General features: G+C 42.3%; 1 protein-coding gene across 1 annotated transcript in view; it reads right to left on the minus strand.

Annotated features, from left to right (window-relative positions):
- USP13 (ubiquitin specific peptidase 13) overlaps window positions 1–18,853 on the minus strand; it is a 48,645-nt gene that overhangs the window by 16,760 nt on the left and 13,032 nt on the right. The window contains exons 4-10 of the mRNA XM_005525067.3: window positions 9,897–10,018; window positions 9,349–9,491; window positions 8,964–9,148; window positions 4,391–4,485; window positions 2,592–2,779; window positions 1,018–1,089; window positions 662–755 (exon numbers count right to left, since the gene is read on the minus strand). Coding sequence (XP_005525124.1) covers window positions 662–755; window positions 1,018–1,089; window positions 2,592–2,779; window positions 4,391–4,485; window positions 8,964–9,148; window positions 9,349–9,491; window positions 9,897–10,018 — 899 coding nt within the window. The remainder of the gene's footprint in view (window positions 1–661; window positions 756–1,017; window positions 1,090–2,591; window positions 2,780–4,390; window positions 4,486–8,963; window positions 9,149–9,348; window positions 9,492–9,896; window positions 10,019–18,853) is intronic.

Consider the following 18,853-nt stretch of genomic DNA (forward strand, 5'->3'; position numbering starts at 1 on the left):
TCGTGCAAACTACTCTGTACCAGATGCTCTGCCTGCCCAAAATCTTATCAGCATTCTGATTTCAGGAGAAATTCCCACATCAACAATTGACAGATGAAGGTAGAAGAAAATATCTATTTCTATGGCAACCACCACCATCCCTCTGTGGAAGAAGCATGCATTATTCCTATGCTCTGCATGGCCCCTCCATCTCCATGAAAGTCTCCAGCACCACCAAATCTTGCATTACCTAGACAGTTTCTCCTGAAAACAAGTGGAGTATTGTCAGACACTTCCTGGAAACAATTTTTTAGCACTTTAGACTTCATTCAGAAATTTAAAGAGGGTTTAGAAGTTTGCTTCCAGGACTCTGCATAACATTCTTGTTGTTGTTGTTGTTGTTCCTCAGAGAAGATAAACACTGGTTGCAAGTTCTGTGAACATTTGCACTCATCACTGGAGCAGCAGAGCCCTTTATCAACAGAACCAGTGCCTGCTTTGATGCGCTGCACAAATAGCGCCTGACTAATTTATCCCTGACTTAGTAATCTGCACATTCCACCTTGCTAAACATCCCATCCATGCTGGATCCACACCTGTTCCTCAATGCCCAGCACCTGTTCCCTTTTCTCAGGATATCACTTTTACCTAGTTACCAGGCTGTACAAACTCAGGCAAATACCTTGTGTTCTTCTTTCATCACCTGCTCAATGAGCTCCGATTTCATGGGTGGCTTAGAGTATTGGCCTGAAAGGAGGCCGTGCCCCAGTTTAGCCCTGTAAGGAAGAAAGTGGTGGGGTGGAAACAATCAAGTGAGAAAAACAGAAAAGAAGCAATTTCAAGAAAAAGAAATGAAGTTTACTGCTTTTGACTCCTTGATGAACCATCATTACCTGCAATTAAGTGGTCAAATCTTCTCATTCCCCCTGTGCCATATCTCACTTCTGAGCTCATGAAAAGGTGTTCTTTGGCTCTGCCATTAAATCATTTAGATTCTATTTAACCTGACCAAGTAAATAACTGAGAAATGTCACTTACATCTGAGTGTTGAAATCTTGTGTTGGATCAAGAGGAGAATAATCAAATATTCGTGGAAGGTTTCCCACATACCTGGGCAGCAAGAACAAAGCAGAAACATTCAAATAGTGCAGCTTAATGATTCACTCTATCCCCAATGAGTGCTTCTTTCATGCAAAAATAATAGTAAAGAAATTAAGAAATGGACATTGAGATTTTACTTGGAAGCTGCTAGCTATAAAGAATATGGCTGTGTTGTTCATCTGGAATTTACATTCTATTTCTGCAAAAGCTGCAGGATAGTGTTGGTCAAAACCTCAGAGCTGAGTTGAGAACCAATGTACTTTCTACTCCCAACCAACATAAACAAGTAAATTCAGGTTTGTATCAGGACCAAAATATGTAAAAAGAATGTTTCTATTTTCACAAGAGAAGCAATTCAGACAACACTGAGGAAAACATTGTTCTAGCCAGCCTGTTGGAAAGTGAAGCATTCAGCAGCACTCTCTGGGTATTCCTGCCCTTGAGCCCAGGAAAAAGCAGGCTGGGTAGGTATGGCCATGGTGCTTGTCCCTCTCTCACCAAAGATTCACTATTTTGATGACACTGAGTCCTCCAGGTATCTCACAGCACCATGTTGGGGAAAAGGATCTTCCTTAATAAAGTCCATTTTGATATTTTTCAACAATGAAGGTAGAAGAGCTGGCACTTAATGAATCTGCAGACTGTACTGGCTAACAAAGAAAATAAACAGGTTTTCTCCTTCTTCTTCTCCAGAAGGTAATTTCTAACATGAAAACCTGGGAGGCTTTCCAAAATCTAAAAGCTTCACTTCCAGCACACACACTACTGCTGCTTCGGAAGGAAAGGGCACTCTGAAATTTTATTTCAAATTTGAAATTTTATTTCAAACCATGGTCCTTTATAAAAAGGCTTCTCTTCTTGGAGTGATGTGTTCATTTTTGATCAGTCAGGAGTATTTCATATTTTTCTGTTGTGCTTTTGTCCTTTTACTCCCTTCATTATTCAGTGGAAGAATACATTTACACCGTTCTTGGCATTATTTTTTTTAAATTTTAATTAAAATGTGCCTCTGGTAGCTCCCCCTCTTAGCCAGACCCACATGCAGCAGGTGAAGTGTTTTTCACTAGCATGGCTCAATATCAATATGTTTGTGCCAGTTTTTGGCAGAAATCACACTGGAGCACAGAATGACTCCTGCAGTGATACTGCACAGGCCAGTAGAAACCCCCTAATGAGATACTGATGATAGCCAGGTAAATAGAGATATGTGCATGTGTATATAAAAAGCAGAGACTGAGACATCAAATTTACAAAGTGGCATATGATTCCCCAGCATGGAAGTTGAGACAGTAAGTTTTTATTTCCATGACAGATTGTGTTTTGTGTTCCAGCCTTTTCCAGAACAGACCAAAACAATCACTAAATCCTTCAAGCAGCCACTGAACTGACTGAAAGAAACCTGTTTGCAGGTGAGACAAAAATTAAAATAACATTTTTCTTAGAAAAACAACAAATTAGTGAATTCAGAAGCTAGTGACAAGAGCTACAAGAGCTAGTTTGGAGCTACTTACGCTCGCTGGAACTCTGGGATGCTGAAAATGGCTTGCATGACAGCATTGAGGTAGCAGCTATTTCCCAGGTTCTTCATGCCAGTGTATCCTGGGCCATACATGGGCTTGAGTTTCACGCCAGCTTCCTGAATCACTTCCCATTCTGAGACTCTTGGCTTTATGTCATTATCTCTTAGCCCATTCTCTGTCTGAAAGCAACAAGATTTTCATCTTAGTCCCTTAAACTTCTGCCATAATTATGCTGCTGCCATCATCACCACCAACTTTGTGAGCTATACTCCAAGAAATGAAGAGCCAAATCATTGGCAAGGGGAGGTAATTCCTGCATGTAGGGGAAGATGAAGGTCAGAAGGGCAGCAGTTTGTTCCTCCAATACACCCTCAGCTCTTTAGCACAGCCACTGGCTCTTAAGTGCTCCCAGTTGTGATCTCAGTCCCAGCTGGGAGCTTCACTTCTCTCAGGCCTGTGACCTCAAGCCTCGGCATCAAACACTGCATTTTTTCAGGTTTCCTATTCCATTTGTAATGGCCAGGAATAGCTGCTGCTGTAGAAGCTGCTCATAACAAACAAACCACATGAAAAGCTGCACATCCAAGAACTCTTCTTTTAAATGGGAAAAGTCAATAATTTGTGACACTGAAGTTTTCTTCCCTTTACATTCAGGCTTCAACCTGTAGGTGCAGGTCACTGCAGTGTCATTCACTGCTGGCACTACTCTGTCACTTCTTAAAGAATTGTACAGACCAAAGACCAGGGGTGAAACCTTTGCAAAAGCTAAGACTAGGTTTTCAAGGCTTCTGAGTAAAACAGGCTTTTCAGAATGATTTGGATAAAAGAAACTTTTTATTCATGATCCTGGCAAGGACATTAGTATACCAAAAGTATTATTAGTATCATGAAGACTTTTGGAAACTCGGTTTACTCTTTTCTATCATTTCAATTATTATCATTTTCTCACCACTTGTACAATGAACTACACTTAACCAGTAGAAGGTTTGTTCCTTTTTAACATTTTTATGTTCTTCATCTAGTGATACTAGGTTATATGCTTGGGTTAAAAAAAATAAAACCTAAACCAAACAAAACAAACGAAAAAAAAAACCAAAACAACTAACACAACCACAAAAACCATACCTGCCTTTATAAGCATATCCTATTCTGATTTCTTACATCATTTAAAGAGAACTGGAATCAACATCCACTAAGACACAAGTTATTCCAAGTACTTCTTTACTAATATAGACACAGAGAATCCTTTCCTCCCCAGTCCCTTTCTAGCATGTTGCACCTTTGACCATGCTGTTTTCTAGATATGAGAGGATGTATTTTTCTCATTTTCCTATGTATTTATTGACAAAACCTAAACTGAAACTTACCTAAAGAACTTTCAGCCACTTTTTAACTTATCCATTGCTTAGTTTCTTTTTGCTTATGAATTGTATCTGTTTACACATGCAATAGGCTTTCCTTTGCTCACTGAAATTAAATATTCTAGACATCCTCCTCTAATTGAAAGAGGTTTTTCATCTTGAAGACAAATGGTACATCACACAGGGAAAGTGAAAAATGTAACCTGAAGACCACAAGGTACCTCTTTCAGAAAGCAACTTCTGGATTTGAAAGCAAAGATTTACTCAGAACTCAGACAATAACCCCAAATTGGCTAGCTGAACTTTACAAAACTGAATACTGTCATAACTGTCTGAAGGAATCACAAATAAGCTCCAGGTGTCATTCTTCTCCTGTTTCTCCCCCACCCCCAAGTGAACAACAAGCTAAATAAAAGATGGATTTCCTACCACTTGCATCTGCAGCATATCAATTCCAAAGTGTGCCAAATGTTTTGCTATATGTGGATCTAAAACGGGCTCCTCTTCATCAAAGGAATAGACATCTGCAAAAGCAGGGAGAAACCAGTGAGACCCAGTATCAAATGTTACCCTTTCTCTTTGTTTAAAAACACTGCATTCTCAGCACAGGGCTGCCCAAACAAAATGCCTCATTCATATTCTCCACGTTTGGCTCTGGCCAGCAGAGATGCGCACAGACAAACACACAGCTCAGTACATATCTTAACACAATCACCTCAAGCACTCTCCTCTAAAAAAATTATATGCCTCCACTGTATTAAAACCTAAAAACATTTCTAGAGATCATAGTATTTCCTCTCCCTGAAATTTGTAGGGAAAGCAAGGAACAGGGCATGCAAGTTCTCAGATATGTAACCAGCCCACTTTTTGAGCATGACTACAAGAGATTATGAATTTTGGTAGAGCTACTAGATACAGACAGACCCATTAAAGCTGTGAGTATATCACACCAACTCTCTATGGACAATAGTATTTTAATTTTTAGTACAGTTTAAGAAATCCATTTTCACACAGAGATGCAGGAAGAACAGAGACATTCTTTATTAGAACAAAGAGGGTGTTTTTGGTTACACACCACTGGATTGGACTTCCAAGATTAATCTAACTTTGTGGTTAGGGAGAAAGGAGGTGTCTTGCTTTAATGTATGGGAGATTTAGATTTCAGTTCTCTAAGATGGGCCTTTATAGCCTTAAGTAAAAGCCCATAAACGTTCTGGCATGGCAGTTCAGACTGTGAAGGGAAGCAGTATGTCTAATGATGATATTTTCAATATGAAACCAAGTTTAATAAATCCAAAAGAAGGACAAAAAAAGAAGAATAAAAACATTCTTTTGTAGAGTTTACCTAACAAGTCCTATAATGACACTGAGTTCAGAGCAGGTTTCACCTATTTGAACAAATAACAATAAAGCTACAGGCATCATACAAGACTAGAAGTGATAAGACATGCTTGTGAGACTTGAACAGGCCTTCCATCTTTTCTCTGATCAGGTCTCCACCTCTGTAGTCAATGACTGCTTTGGTGTCTCCTCATACCAAAACCCAGAACCCCTGTGCCAGACTCCCTGCATTTCCCTCAGGCAAGTTTCCTTCACACCCAGCAGCTTCTCACAGTCACCTTGCTCCATAAGACCAGACCTAGGCTGGCAGAGAAAGCTTAGCCAGGAGAAAGGAAGAGAAACAAACTCAGGAGGAGATAGCAAGAGCACAGAAAAGGCTTTTCACAGCACCAATATCACTTCTAAAAGGTTCTTACCCCAGCCTCTCCTGGCAGCTGCAGACCCTGGCTCAGATTCAACCCATCCCCTTTAACAAAAGGAATTCTCCTTGAGCTCTGCTAGTACCAAACCCGCACCGAAATCATAGATTGGAGGTTAGCCAAGAACTCAAAGACTAACTTCTAACATCAAGCAGCCCTAAGGAAGACCTCTTTGAGCAGGGAGCTGTGCTTTGAGCTGTGCTGCCAGCTGCTGATCAGCCATCAGATGCCCCATTAGCATTGGTGCCCATGACCTTGCTGGCATGTGCGTGGCTGTAGCTGCCCATCTGCTGGAATTCCACTGTGTGGTAGCAAATGCACCCAGAAGACATGACTGTTCATCCACACACACAGCATCACAACATTCCCATAGTATTCTGGTGAGGTCACAGCATAGCCAGAAGATCCTGAAAAGTTCAAACACCTGATGGAGTGAGATTACACAGCAACTGAGCTTGGGTGACTGCTTTCAATGTGAAAGTTTTTGATATTGTTTTCCCTCTGCCCTGACAACTGCAGAGACCAAATCATTTGGGGCTACTGGCCCAGAGCAGAAGTGGAACACAAGACAATGTTCTGCTCAAGCCCAGCTCTTACCATACCTTCAGTACGTCCTGCTGTGTGGCTTAAGTTCATGGTAAAAGACAGAATTCACTTGTTTAAAAAAATCAAAGACTGAAGATAAGAGCTGCCAAACGCTGGTCTGCAGTGCAGTCATACAGACTGGTAGATGAGGAATGTGGACAAATCAGCAAATGTGACATTGGTCTCATTAGAGTGAGAAAGGGGGAAAAGGGAAGAGTGGAAGGGGGGAAAAAGCCTATCAAGATATATCTGAGACAGGCAACACTGAATATTATTAAACAGAGAAAAAAATCATAGAATACATTGAGTTAGAAGGGAGCCATCAGTATCACCCAGTCCAACTCCTGGCCCTGTGTAGGATGCAAAAGGAATCCCACCATGGGCTTGAGAGTGTTGCCCAAATACATTTTGAACTGAGGCTTGGTGTTGGGACCACTTCCCTGGGGGTATTTTTCCAGTGCCCAGCCATCCCCAGGGTAGAAAACTTTTTCCTGATAATTGTCATTATGATTCACATTAGTTTAAGAAAATTAAAATGTCAATGCTACTTGACTTCATTTTCTTCCACAGCTCAAGATTTACACCTGTTCTGACTGTGCAGACATCTCTCCTTCCTATTTAGATGGTAACAGGCAATGGTAACACTGTTCCTAAAGAAAGAAGTGGCTCAGGATCCCCTCAAAACTGTCTGACAGCTGCTAAGATTAGCATCCCCAGAGCAACTCCTTCAAGCACGGATCGCAAGGGGTTTCCCACTGCCAGTGCCCAATTCCATGCCTCAATCTCTTCCAAACAGGCAACCTCACAGTGACTGGAAATAAAATCTAGTGGCACTGTCAAGAGAGGCAGCAGGTAGCACAGTCTGCCCAGTTCTCAGCCTACTGAGGCAAAGAACTTTTCTGACTCCCTGGTGCATCCTGCTCCAGGTACAAGAGTGGAAGGGAAGCGTGGTTCAACTTCTGCCCTGATCCCAGATGAGCCTGCTGACAGAATGCTACAAAATGGGGCTAATGCCTGAGAAACCTTTCATAGTCTACACAGCACAGATTTCTCAGGGCAAGACAAAGAGCTGGCCTCTGAGTACATGTAGGGTACAGTGGAATAGTGACACCACCTCCACCTTCTTCCTGCTGGTGTGAAAAAGGAATAAATTATGTCAGGACAGGGACTGGCTCTTATTACTCCTGTACCATCACCTCTTCACCTTTAACCTAGGGAAGCAGAAAAGAGACAGATTTTGTGTCACCATCAGCCACAGAGCCTCTTTCCTGAAGCTCATCTGTCACCCATCTAGCCCCATCAAGAGGTTATGAGTACTACAGAAATATAGATCAGAGACAGAATAATTGCTGAAAAGGAACAAGGAAGGTTGGGGGAGGGAAGACTTTTCTATAGGGAAACCAAGTAAACATCATCCAGAAGAACAAAGGTCTGTGAAGAACAGCTGGTGCCTCTCATTCAGAGGGAAGGATGACAGCCTGTCCTTTGTTATCCCAAAGGCCACATAAGAGAGGAAGCAGCTGATCAGTGGGAGGCACAAGGACACAAGCCATAAGGAAACAAGTATTGCTGCTAAAGATGTGAAAGAAAAGAAAAAATTCTGTTAAAAAAACACTACAGAATATCCTGTTTGTTTTGTAGATACAGTTTAAACGTATAGCAGGGAAAATCCTAAACACCTTCAAAAACTGAGGGATTTGGATAGAAATTATCCAAGACCAGGCTCATGCAAGGAAATAACATTCCATCTGGGAGAAAAACTGTCTTTGCTTAGTGCTTCTGTGGCACAGCTGGTTGAATCTGACTACAGTCGCCTTTCCTCAACACTGAATAGGACTTAGAAAAGCTCTCAAATGATGCTTGTTAAAAAAAAGGGGCTGCTCTAAACAGCAATTTTTCATCTCTGTAGTCATAAGCACTAAAGCCAAAATATAATCATGCTATGTGTTCTTCCATTTTTACTTCTCCATGCAGCTGCAACAAAAGATCTCTTTGCTTATGACTTTTTCAGCTCCTCATGTTTTTATTCCATCTAATCCTCACCATAATCCCCTCCGTAGCAACACTGCAGAACATCACACTTGGAGAATATGCAAACAAGGATACAGCTACAGCTTTTTTTCCCCTCTCAAGATCATCACACATTTTACAAATGAGCATCACAGCAGCCCCATGAAGATGAGTGTTCATTAGACTGTTTCAGCAACATTTTGTTCAACAAGGAAAAAGAAGAGTTTCCACTGTGATTAAGTAACCCATACATGCTGTTACAAACAGACTTTTAAATTTAAAAAGCTCATTTACCCTGTTGTTGTTTCTTTGTTACAGAAACTTGAACCATTTGCCCTAGGAAATGTAGCAGAACTAAAAATTATTGTTTCTCTAGCTTCTGTTGTTTCAGACTAACACCATTCTTAAGTTACAAGCCTAGTATTATGCAAACACTCCAAAAATATAGAAAATCTAAAACAGATATGGACTTTCTCAGAATGGAGTGTTCATCATTCCCCTCAACCTTGATCAACATTCACAGACTCACAGAGTTTCCTTTCACACTCTCAAACACTTGCACTAGAAGCACAAACCCAGTTGGTAATAGATATTCTCATTCTCATGCACAGAAGGTACCTCATGTCAGAACATGCCACGTGGCTGACCTGCTCCATCAGGAGTGATGGTTCCCAGCTTCACTGCCAGGGGATAACCTGTCTCCTTGTAGTGCTCCATGGCATGTCCATTGCCCCCGCTGCCATCGAAGAACCACTTCCCACAGAGCACAGAACCATCGGTCAGGTTCAGCCAAAGGTTCTCCCGCAGGTCACACTTGGAGCATTTCCAACCACTGTGAGGCAAAACAGGGAGAAACAGCAGGGATGTGTAAGGCAGGAGCCAGTTCTGTATTTCCCATTATGGCAGGTCAAACCAACATACACACCCAGCCCAGAGTCACGCAACAGAATCGTGAGCTGAGTCCCTGCCTTTAGCTGAGTTACCCTGGACTGAATTAGAGAGTCTATAAGGAACAAACCTTATTGCCCTCACCTGGGGGGAATTCTAACACCATTGTCTAACTGCACAAGTGTTTTAGCATGTTTAGATGCCTGCAGCTCTTCTTCCCAGGAGTCAGGTTCCTGCTTCCTGTAGGGTGATTTTGCGCTGAGGAGTGCATCACAAGCTATCGTCACCTGGAAGACAAATGGATGTCAGTCAAAGCCCCACACGACTCAGTGACTGGACAGAACCTGGCATTCAGCCTATTGCTAACCACATACAGAACTGCTTATCAGTAGGACTATTTATATACTCAAATATGCATCTAATCTTTTAGACTGTCGTCATTATTTTAGCAGGACAGTAAGCATGTGTACTATGTGAACTTTCCTTGGACAAGCTGGCACCATAATAAGGGAAAGAATACAGGAGATGGAAGGAAAAAGAAACAAAGATAACTTTTAAAAATTACTGACACTCTATTATAGCTGGTAAAGATCTTGATGTCCAAACAAGCACTGCACATAAAACAAGGCACCATCCTGATAAAAACAGAAACAGGAGACAATTCCTACAACCACTTCCACACACTCACTGACCAGTGCTGGTAGCTCTTCTATGTTGGGTAATGAGATTTCATAGTGATCAGGAAAGATAACAAGTTTTGCTTCATCCTCATATTCAAAGTCATCACTGTTGAGATCACTGCTTATCTCCAGATCTGGAAAACAGGATGGGGAATGTTAGCAGATTGTCCCATGATCAAGGTTCCAAAACTGTGATGGGGGTGCCACTATAAACATTGCTTGCCTGGCATCAGCCAGTGGTTTCTCTGGATAGAAATATTTGTGAAATCCTGACCTAAACTGAAATCTCACCATCCTGCAAGAGAATGTTCTGAGGACCAAAATCTCCACTTAATGCCAACCCCAATTACAGATACAGCTGGTTTGGCCTCTCTGCAAGCAGTGCAGACATCGCATTTTGCAAAGCAGCAAACAAAATTCTGCTCCTTTTGGACAAAATCAGGATGCAATACTGCTGTGCATTTTACCCACAATCTTGAAATGCTATAAAGCATGGAGACCAGGTCACACTGCACATGCCCAACTTGCAAAGGACAAATAAAAAGAGCACCCCATATTTTCCAGATCACAGACCTGGCTGAAACGTGCTGTGGCTCCCATCCATCTTGAACCTGTGGCCTTTCCTCCCATAAAGATGTCCATGGCTGGAAGTATTCCTGTGTCTCATCCATAGTCTCAAATAGCTACAGCAAGTACAGTAACACCAACAACATCCCTCTCTTACTAACTCCCCTCTTTCACCAGGACAACTATCTATTTAAAAAGCACTCATTAGCTACTAAAGCTTTCCTTTGAAGATCAAGCCTTCCACAGTGTTTGTGCACATTTTTCTCCTAGTGTAAGAATGACTTCTTTTCTTAAATATGAGCCTTGACCAAGCACCATCAGCTAAAATGTTTGCCCTGAAATATGTGGACCCAGAGAGAAACAGGAGAGTATACTGGGAATTAAATGGCTAGTGTTTGTGTCTCCAGCTCCATGAAAAAATATAATTATCAATTAATTATTACACAGTGACAAGACTGAGTTAAAATATTGCTCTGCTTTTTCAAGGACAAATGAAAAAGTTAAGACCAAACATGCACGTGTCAGAAATTTTACAAAATTTGACTGCAAGAATTGCCTAGACAATGATGGGATTTTCTGGATCCTTCTCCCATCCAGACATGTGGGAAACACTGTATTCTGATGTACCACTCACTGGCAGAATAAGGTTCAACCAAAAAAAGAGATGTGCTAGCAGTAGTCAAAGCTGGCTCTTAATTTCCCCCCTAGTACAAGCAGATGCTTAATGAGTCACTCAATCCTAAATGAGCATTGGCAGCAACCACTGCACCCTGGGAATGCCTGAAATCTCAAATCTATGTTTGGGAGAGAAGTGAGGATGACAGAAGCCAGATTCAGAAAACTGAGCTCTCTTTTTATCCAGTGAGCAGTAACAGACTGAGCAACCCGAATGATAAAACAGATATCAAAATATATTTTAATTTGACCTGGAAAGAACAGCTCTTGAGAGGAACATCAGCTCTTGGCTCACCTGCTGCACCAGCCAGCCCTGAGGCGACAACACCCACTGTCAGTGACTTCCAGCAACATGAACTCTCTCTCACCAGCAATGAAAAAAAACCCTTTCTCATCAGCTCAACATAGACACAAAAGCAAGAACATTTTCTCATACTGAAAGCATGACATTTTTAGAGAACGTATTAATTCATTATTAATTCCCCAAAATCACACTATTTCCATAATGATCCCTTCCCTTATTGCTGCATAATAAAGATAACCAGAGACCTCACTTTACTCCAGGCTTCCTTCTCAGTTTGTGCCACAGTCCTGTGTTTGATACAGGAGTGAATCTCCACAGATGCAGTTTTTAACAGCTCTTCTGCTCCATGGAACAAGGAAACTGATTCTCCAAGCTGATGGCGCATACAGCAATGCATGACAGGGAATTTTCACTTAATGCTAGAAATTTGATGGTGGCCAGCATAACAAAGCCGAAAGTCCTGACCACCTAAATAGGAGAGAGGCTGCTCAGAGAGGATGAAAGCTCAGTGTGTGCTCAGCCAGGTTTGGAGGCAGTGAACGCTCTTGCAGAGCTGTGGTCACCCAGTGCCTCAGCCACCAGAGGGAACCTGGCACCAGCTCACAGCAGGATCTGGGGACATGTGTGACACCTGCTGATCCTCACTGCCTTGTGCCATGGACATTACCTTAAAGCACCTGCAATCCCCTTACAGAAACAGCAATGATATGCAGCCTGTATTCAGAATTCAGCCACACACTGCAGCTCATCTCCCAAGCCAGACAGCAGCCAAACAGAAGAGACTTTAGTGCTGCTGCCCTGACCTGCATCTGAACCAGTGATCCAGGGATGAAAGACAGAGTATCCTATTAGCAATCATCTGCTGTCATCTAAGGACTTTGCATGCTTAGGAGCACCAGCCTCCTGTGTGCAATAGGCAGGGAAGGGAACCCTTTTTACCTCCTCAGGCTTCATGCCATCCGTATCAGCAGAACAGCAGAAAACAGTGTCCCATCAGCATGGGACTCTTTCTGCCTGACACACCAATATGGCAGCACCCCACTTGTTTTTTTAAAGAAGGATGCACAAAGCTTCATAACAGTCCTGGGAAACACCATGAGGATTTAAAATTCCCCTTTTGAAGGTGACTACCTAAAACTGGGACACTTCCACCCAACACCTACTCCCTCTGATCAGGAATTAAAAGGCACTGCCTTATCACTCTGAAGACAGTTTCTCAGGGTCCAGACCCAGTACATGAAAGTGGAATGGGCTTCTAAGGTCACAGACTGAAATCCCTCCATACAGAGCAGGTGACCATATAAACTAATCCCTTTTAGGGACACTCAGAGGGATGCCTTAATGATATCAGTTGAAAACACCCAGATCACCACTCATATTTTTACATCTAGGCTTGTGTGTGCTGAGAGACATAGCTGTTAAGTTTAGTAAGAAATTGTACCTGCATTATATTTTCTGGGCCTGTGCAAGGGCCAGCAAGGCTGCAGAAGCATGAGGGCAGAAATAATAAAAACAGATGACTGTCACTTTAGAAGGTAATGAAGCCCACAATAAATGTGGACAGAATTTGACCCTGAAGCCACTGAGAACCATGTGCAGTCTGCAGATAGTTCCTAGTGCAGAATTGTAGGGAGGATTAAGAGTAACTACAGGAAAGAGGAATAGGGTGAAATCTACATGCAAAAGGATAATATTTGATTAAAAATTACCCTACCACTAAGGATACTGAAAAGCATGAACTTTCAAGCACTATACTTCATCCAAAGTTGTTCCTTGATCAAGGATGTTCTTCCCAGATGCACTGTGAGTAGAAGGCAGGAAAAAAGGCTTTACTTAGTTCTGAGACTGAACCACAAAACAACCAGCCAGTCCGTAATCCTTCCAAGGAGTGACAGCTTGATGGTCAACATCCACAGGGCATTGTTTCCCTTCCAGTGGAGTAACACCTTTCTGGTGCTTCCCGAGAGCCCCAGCTCAGCACTTCGGCCACCAAAACAAAGTATCCACAGGTTGTTGTTTTGGGAGGCCAGGAGGACAGGCAAAGCAAAGCAGCAGACACCTCAAAGCAGAGGTTCAAGTGACGCTGCTATTTTGGGCGAGTGGTCAGTAGAGTAAATTTACTGCACCTCCCAAGGCATCACCGAGCGAGGGTGAGAATGCACTGCTACTGGACTGACTGAAAACAGCAGCTGGGAGAGACACTACTGTAATGTAACCAACCCAGCAGAGGGGAAGAGAAGGAGTGGATGTGTCCAGATCAGATTTAGACAAGTTACCAACTGACTGCTCTAATAATAGGGGGCAGAAAAGCCTCCAGACAGGACCCCCTAGCAGGATTTCCTGCGCATATGGGTGTGTCTGTGTGCGTGTGAAAGGGAATACAAACGTGAAAATGGAATGAGGATGTTGACTAGTGAGTCTACAACTCATTTTGAAACCCTAGAAAGACATCTTAAGAATCTGGGATTGATCCTGCTCTGACTGAAAGCAATGGACAAATTTGTATTGACTTGGAAGTGGAGACCTGGGTCTTTAATCAATTTATTTCTTCCTGAAGCCTTTAAATAATAGTGAATTGCAGCAGCAGCAGCACTTTGAAAACTGTAAGCTACTCAGTCAATTTGTTTTCAGGCACATTCAAAATATTAACTTCATCAGATGAATTATGAAACAGAAGAATTTTTTTTTAAAAAATTACTTTCCAGTCATAATGTTTTCCTTTGCAGCAAAATGAAAAGTAAAACTTTCTACAAGGATCATTTGGCTGATTCACTACTTGTAAAAGAACATTCAAATTGTTTGCTACATCTCCAAAGCATTTTTATTATGTTGTTCCTATTGCTAGGTAAGACCTCATCCCATGCATTTCTGGCACAGTCATATGTTAAGCAAGCAAGCCAAACCACAAAAATTCAAATTCACAACGGTTTTGACAGCACAATTAGTCTGTGTTAACCTAGACTAATTTTCACAGTTCTACCCAAACCTGAAAACTATTAAGACTGTATTAGCGTAAGGTATCTGCTCACCACCCTATACTCAATTCAAGTATAGACAGCAAAGCTAAAAAGCAACAGCTAATCAGTACTACTGCTGCTGCTGGGGATTTTACACTATTTTACTGGGCTAAATTGCAAAAATAATGTCAGGAAGTGATTAAATTCTCCTATGTCACAACTTTTCATTCATAGGTACAGATACTCTGTTTCTGCTTGCTCACATAAATATAAACTTTAACCACTCATGGTAAAATCCCCCTTCAGAAGCTCTCCAAAAACATCCTTACTGCAAACAGGGTTCTGCTCCTGCCTACGAGACCTGGGAGAACAAAGTGAAGCTGTGGTCAAATCTGGTACAGCCACTCTTAGGAGTGGTCTTTACACTTGGAGATAGTAGCCATGAGTCCATCCATTGCCATCAGCAGGGAGGTGCCATCCAGGAAAAGCTCAGCAAGTTTACAAGTTCTCCCAGACTCTCCAAGTGGAAGTTTTCCTTTCCGAGGTCTCCTGAGATGTGCTGTGTGTCACAGACACTCTTCTCAGCAGCAGTCACAGATCTGCTGGCAGAGCTGTTCATCAGGACTTCGAAACACTTTTAAATGATGGTCTGAGTTAGCCCTGACTTTGCTCAAACAGAGCTGCCACAGCTTTGCTGCACTGGCAGATGATGCTCTGGTAACCAATCTGAGACAGGGCATCTGTCTAGGGACAAGTTTTAATGCAGTCACTCTGCCAGCTCTGTGTAGCCAAGTCTAGGCTCTGGCATGGACCAACAGATGCTCAGGAAGAGGGCACCAGAACCAGGCCAAAATGAGGTGATTCCTCCATCAATGCAGAGCTCAAATATCCACCTAAGGTGTTTTGTCTGCTGGGGATGAGGGGTAATGGTGTTTGATACTTGGTTTTGGAGAAAAAAATACAGGGAGATACTGGAGATGCAGTTTCACTATTCAAAAGAGAGGTTCACTTCCTATTTCTAAAGCAAAATGATAGAGAACAAAATATAAAGTGTTGATTTACTGGTGTTCCACTTAAACCTCCCACTGATGCTGACAACTGAGCTGACATTTCAGAGAACCATTTTCCCCATCTCTCTCCCAGAACCACCTGTCTGAGCAGCAACAGGTAATTTGGACCACATCCCTGCGCACATACAGTCCAAGCACCTCTCTTGTATTCTTTGCATCTTTCAACTACTTCATCTATTATTTAGTTACTCAACAACACCTTAAAAATCACTTTCAGATTTAATCTCTTAGGTAGTTTTAAATTAACCAGCAAACTCCGTTTCTTCAGTTTTCAATCCCTTTCCAGAGCACTTACTGTGCATTAATTCTTCACAATTAGACCATGCTGAAAAGACTCTCTTGATAACTCTTGGTATAACATGTTCAGGGGGACTCTGCTGGTAGCTAGGGTAAAAACTGGACCTCCAATCCCTTCAGCACAAGAATCTTTCCCCTAATTCTGCTGCCACTTTTGACCAGAAGCTCATAATGATGATCACAGTACACCCCATTAACCGAGTTTTTCTTATTCACACATAAGTCACTGAGTAAGACAGACAGTCTGCTTTAAATATCACCTCAAATTCCCTGAAACATTGCACAGCCTGAGCTGAAGTTGTCATGTCTACACTGTCTAGCAACACCCAACAGACAGATTAAAGGCAGTTCATACATTTCAATCAACAATGCTGTTATGCTTCCTGATTACACAGAACACTCACAGCCAACACTCCCCCAGCCTTCTCCAAAGAAAACCAGACCAAAACATGCTCACAACCTAATGCACATGTGCACATGCACACACACCTTGCTGTGAACCTTTCCATGTTTAGGGAAAGATAAATATTGCAGGTGACTGGCCCAAGCAGCCTGTGTTTCTATTGCATTTACTAGATAGCAGCAGTGCTAGAAAGTAATCAGTGAGCATCCAAAAGATGTTTTCCTAATACTAAAGAGATTGAAAAGGGTTTAGTATCTTTAATAGTTTTACATCAAAGAGGATTATAACAAGCAATGTAACAAATGCCCAAACTGGATTGACTTTGTACACAAAGCTTAAATCTCTGGGCCTTCAGGGAATTATTGACAGACACACAGAAACACAGGAATGCTGGAGTTAGCCACTGATCCTTGTCTGGTTTTGTCTGCCAGGGCAAACCCTAGCTGGCAGGTCACACACCTGGGCTGTATCAGCCAGGATAAATCAACCATGAGCCAGCAATGTGCCCTTGTGTCCTCTAAGAAAGCCAGCGGTGTCCTGGGGGCATTAGGAACAGTGTGGCCAGCAGATCAAGGGAGATCATCCTCCTCCTCCTCCTCCACTCTGCCCTGGTGGGGCTGCACCTGGAGTATTGCATCCAGTTCTGGGCTTCCCAGCCCAAGAAAGACAAGGAACTGATGGAGAGGGTCCACTGGAGGGCTACAAAGATAATTAGGGGAGTGAAGCATCTCTCTTATGGGGATGAGCTGGGCCTGGAAAAGAGACTGAGAGGGGATCTTCTCAGTGCACACAAATATCTTAAGGGCAGGTGTCAAGAGGATGGGGCCAGATTCTCTCCAGCACTGCCCAGTGACAGCACAAGGCACAACATGCGCAAACTGAAATGCAGGAAGTCACATCTAAATATGAGTAAAAGCTTCCTTTCTTTGAGGGTGACAGAGCACTGGAACAGGCTGCTGGGGGAGCTTGTGGAGTCTCCTTCTCTGGAGATATTAAAAATATGCCTGGGTAGGATCGTGTGCAGCCTGTTCTACATGAACCTGCTCAGGCAGGGGATTGGACTTGATGATCTCCAGAGGTCCCTCCCAACCTCAACCATTCTGTGATAGGCGCCCAAGGTCACAATGAGAAAGACAGAATTAAAACAACATGTTAGATGAGATCAGCAGCTCTAAACCAATGAAAAATTGGTTGCATTAAGAGATAAGACACCAAACTTTGCTGCTGCCACATACAAAATGACCAAATATCTCTCTGTGCTTTTGTTTCCTCAGCTATGAACAAGGACAGGAATAATTCTTTGTTCTTTGCTTTATGCATGGCCAAAACCAGTAACATCTGCTGATCCAAGAAGTGACACAAAGCATTTGGAAGCATGGGAGTACTACCTCCAGGAAGTGAGCAGAGCTGACACCAGTTTACCCCCAGCCAGTGGGGGCTGCATTGGAGACTGCAGTAGAGCAACAGACCAGGTGAGAAACACTTTCAAAGGTGCATTAGATTCCAGAAGTGCTGGATTAAATGGTGATAGATCCATGTCCTAAACCCACCCCAGAAAAACTGCACTGTCCTCAGCAGCTCCCTTGGAACTTCTGCTCAAGACCTACTCAGAGGGAACAAGATGCTCATGCACAGCGGTGTAATTTGAGGATTTCAACAGAGATTTCACATCAGAGACACTCTGCGAGTACCCTGCATGCTGGCATACTTCAGTGACAAGAGCCTTCAGTTGTATGCAGAAGACCAGCAAGAACAAAATTTGAATGTGTTTTTGTACTTCATATGTACACTCACTTTGCTAACACTGTGCAACCACTGGTGCACAGTTTGGTTTGCCCAGCATTGTTTCTGAACCAATTATTTTATAAACATCCAGTGAAAATCATGATTTTCAATGTAAACTGGCAGTAAATGGCATTTAGGGCAGCATCTGCAACGTAACAGTCTCTTCCTACAAGTTTAACTTTTTTATGGCTCATTTTCAGTCTTTTTTCTTTCTCAGCCCTCCTTGCAAGACTTACTTACATTAGCAACAACAATTTAATCAATCACAATCTGCAAAGGCCTCTTAGGGATACATTCCACAGATCAAAGCAATTCCAACAGAAGCTAATTCTATTGTTTCTCCTTAGCCATAAGAGCTGGCAATTGTAAAGAAAACATTTCACCTTTTCATTACCTGAAGAAAAATTCACTATTCACTATTAATACAGAGACAATAAATAATAGATGAATTGGAGAAATACCACAAGCTGTGGGAGAAGAGGAAATACAGGCTTTTCATCACATTCTCCTCATCCATATTTATGAGTCCCTCAGGTTTTCTGAGTAATCTGAATAAATGGATTTTGGATGATACAGGCATGGTAAGAAAACTGCTTTCTATGAAGCAAGGGAATAGAACTGTGGACATAACAGAATTAGAGATGCTCATGATGTAGGTGCAGCTGCATTCATTACAGGAGAGACCACAACATCACTGAAGATCATTTACCTGTACAACAACTTTAAAATGGTAACAACCTTTCCTATGACCAGCTGCTGAGCAGAACAGAGCCACACTGAGGCCCTAATATATCTAAACATTAAATATGGGTCAACATTTTAATAAAAGAGTGCTTGGTGGAAATTGTAGAGAAAGAATGGACAGAATTTTCAAAGAAGTGCCTTTCAAAGTCTAGGCTGTTTCAGAGTAG

Source organism: Pseudopodoces humilis, chromosome 11 (genome assembly GCF_049639895.1).
Source record: "Pseudopodoces humilis isolate 2021_Gansu_Grassland_sample_001 chromosome 11, ASM4963989v1, whole genome shotgun sequence".
NCBI classification, from domain to species: Eukaryota; Metazoa; Chordata; class Aves; order Passeriformes; family Paridae; genus Pseudopodoces; species Pseudopodoces humilis.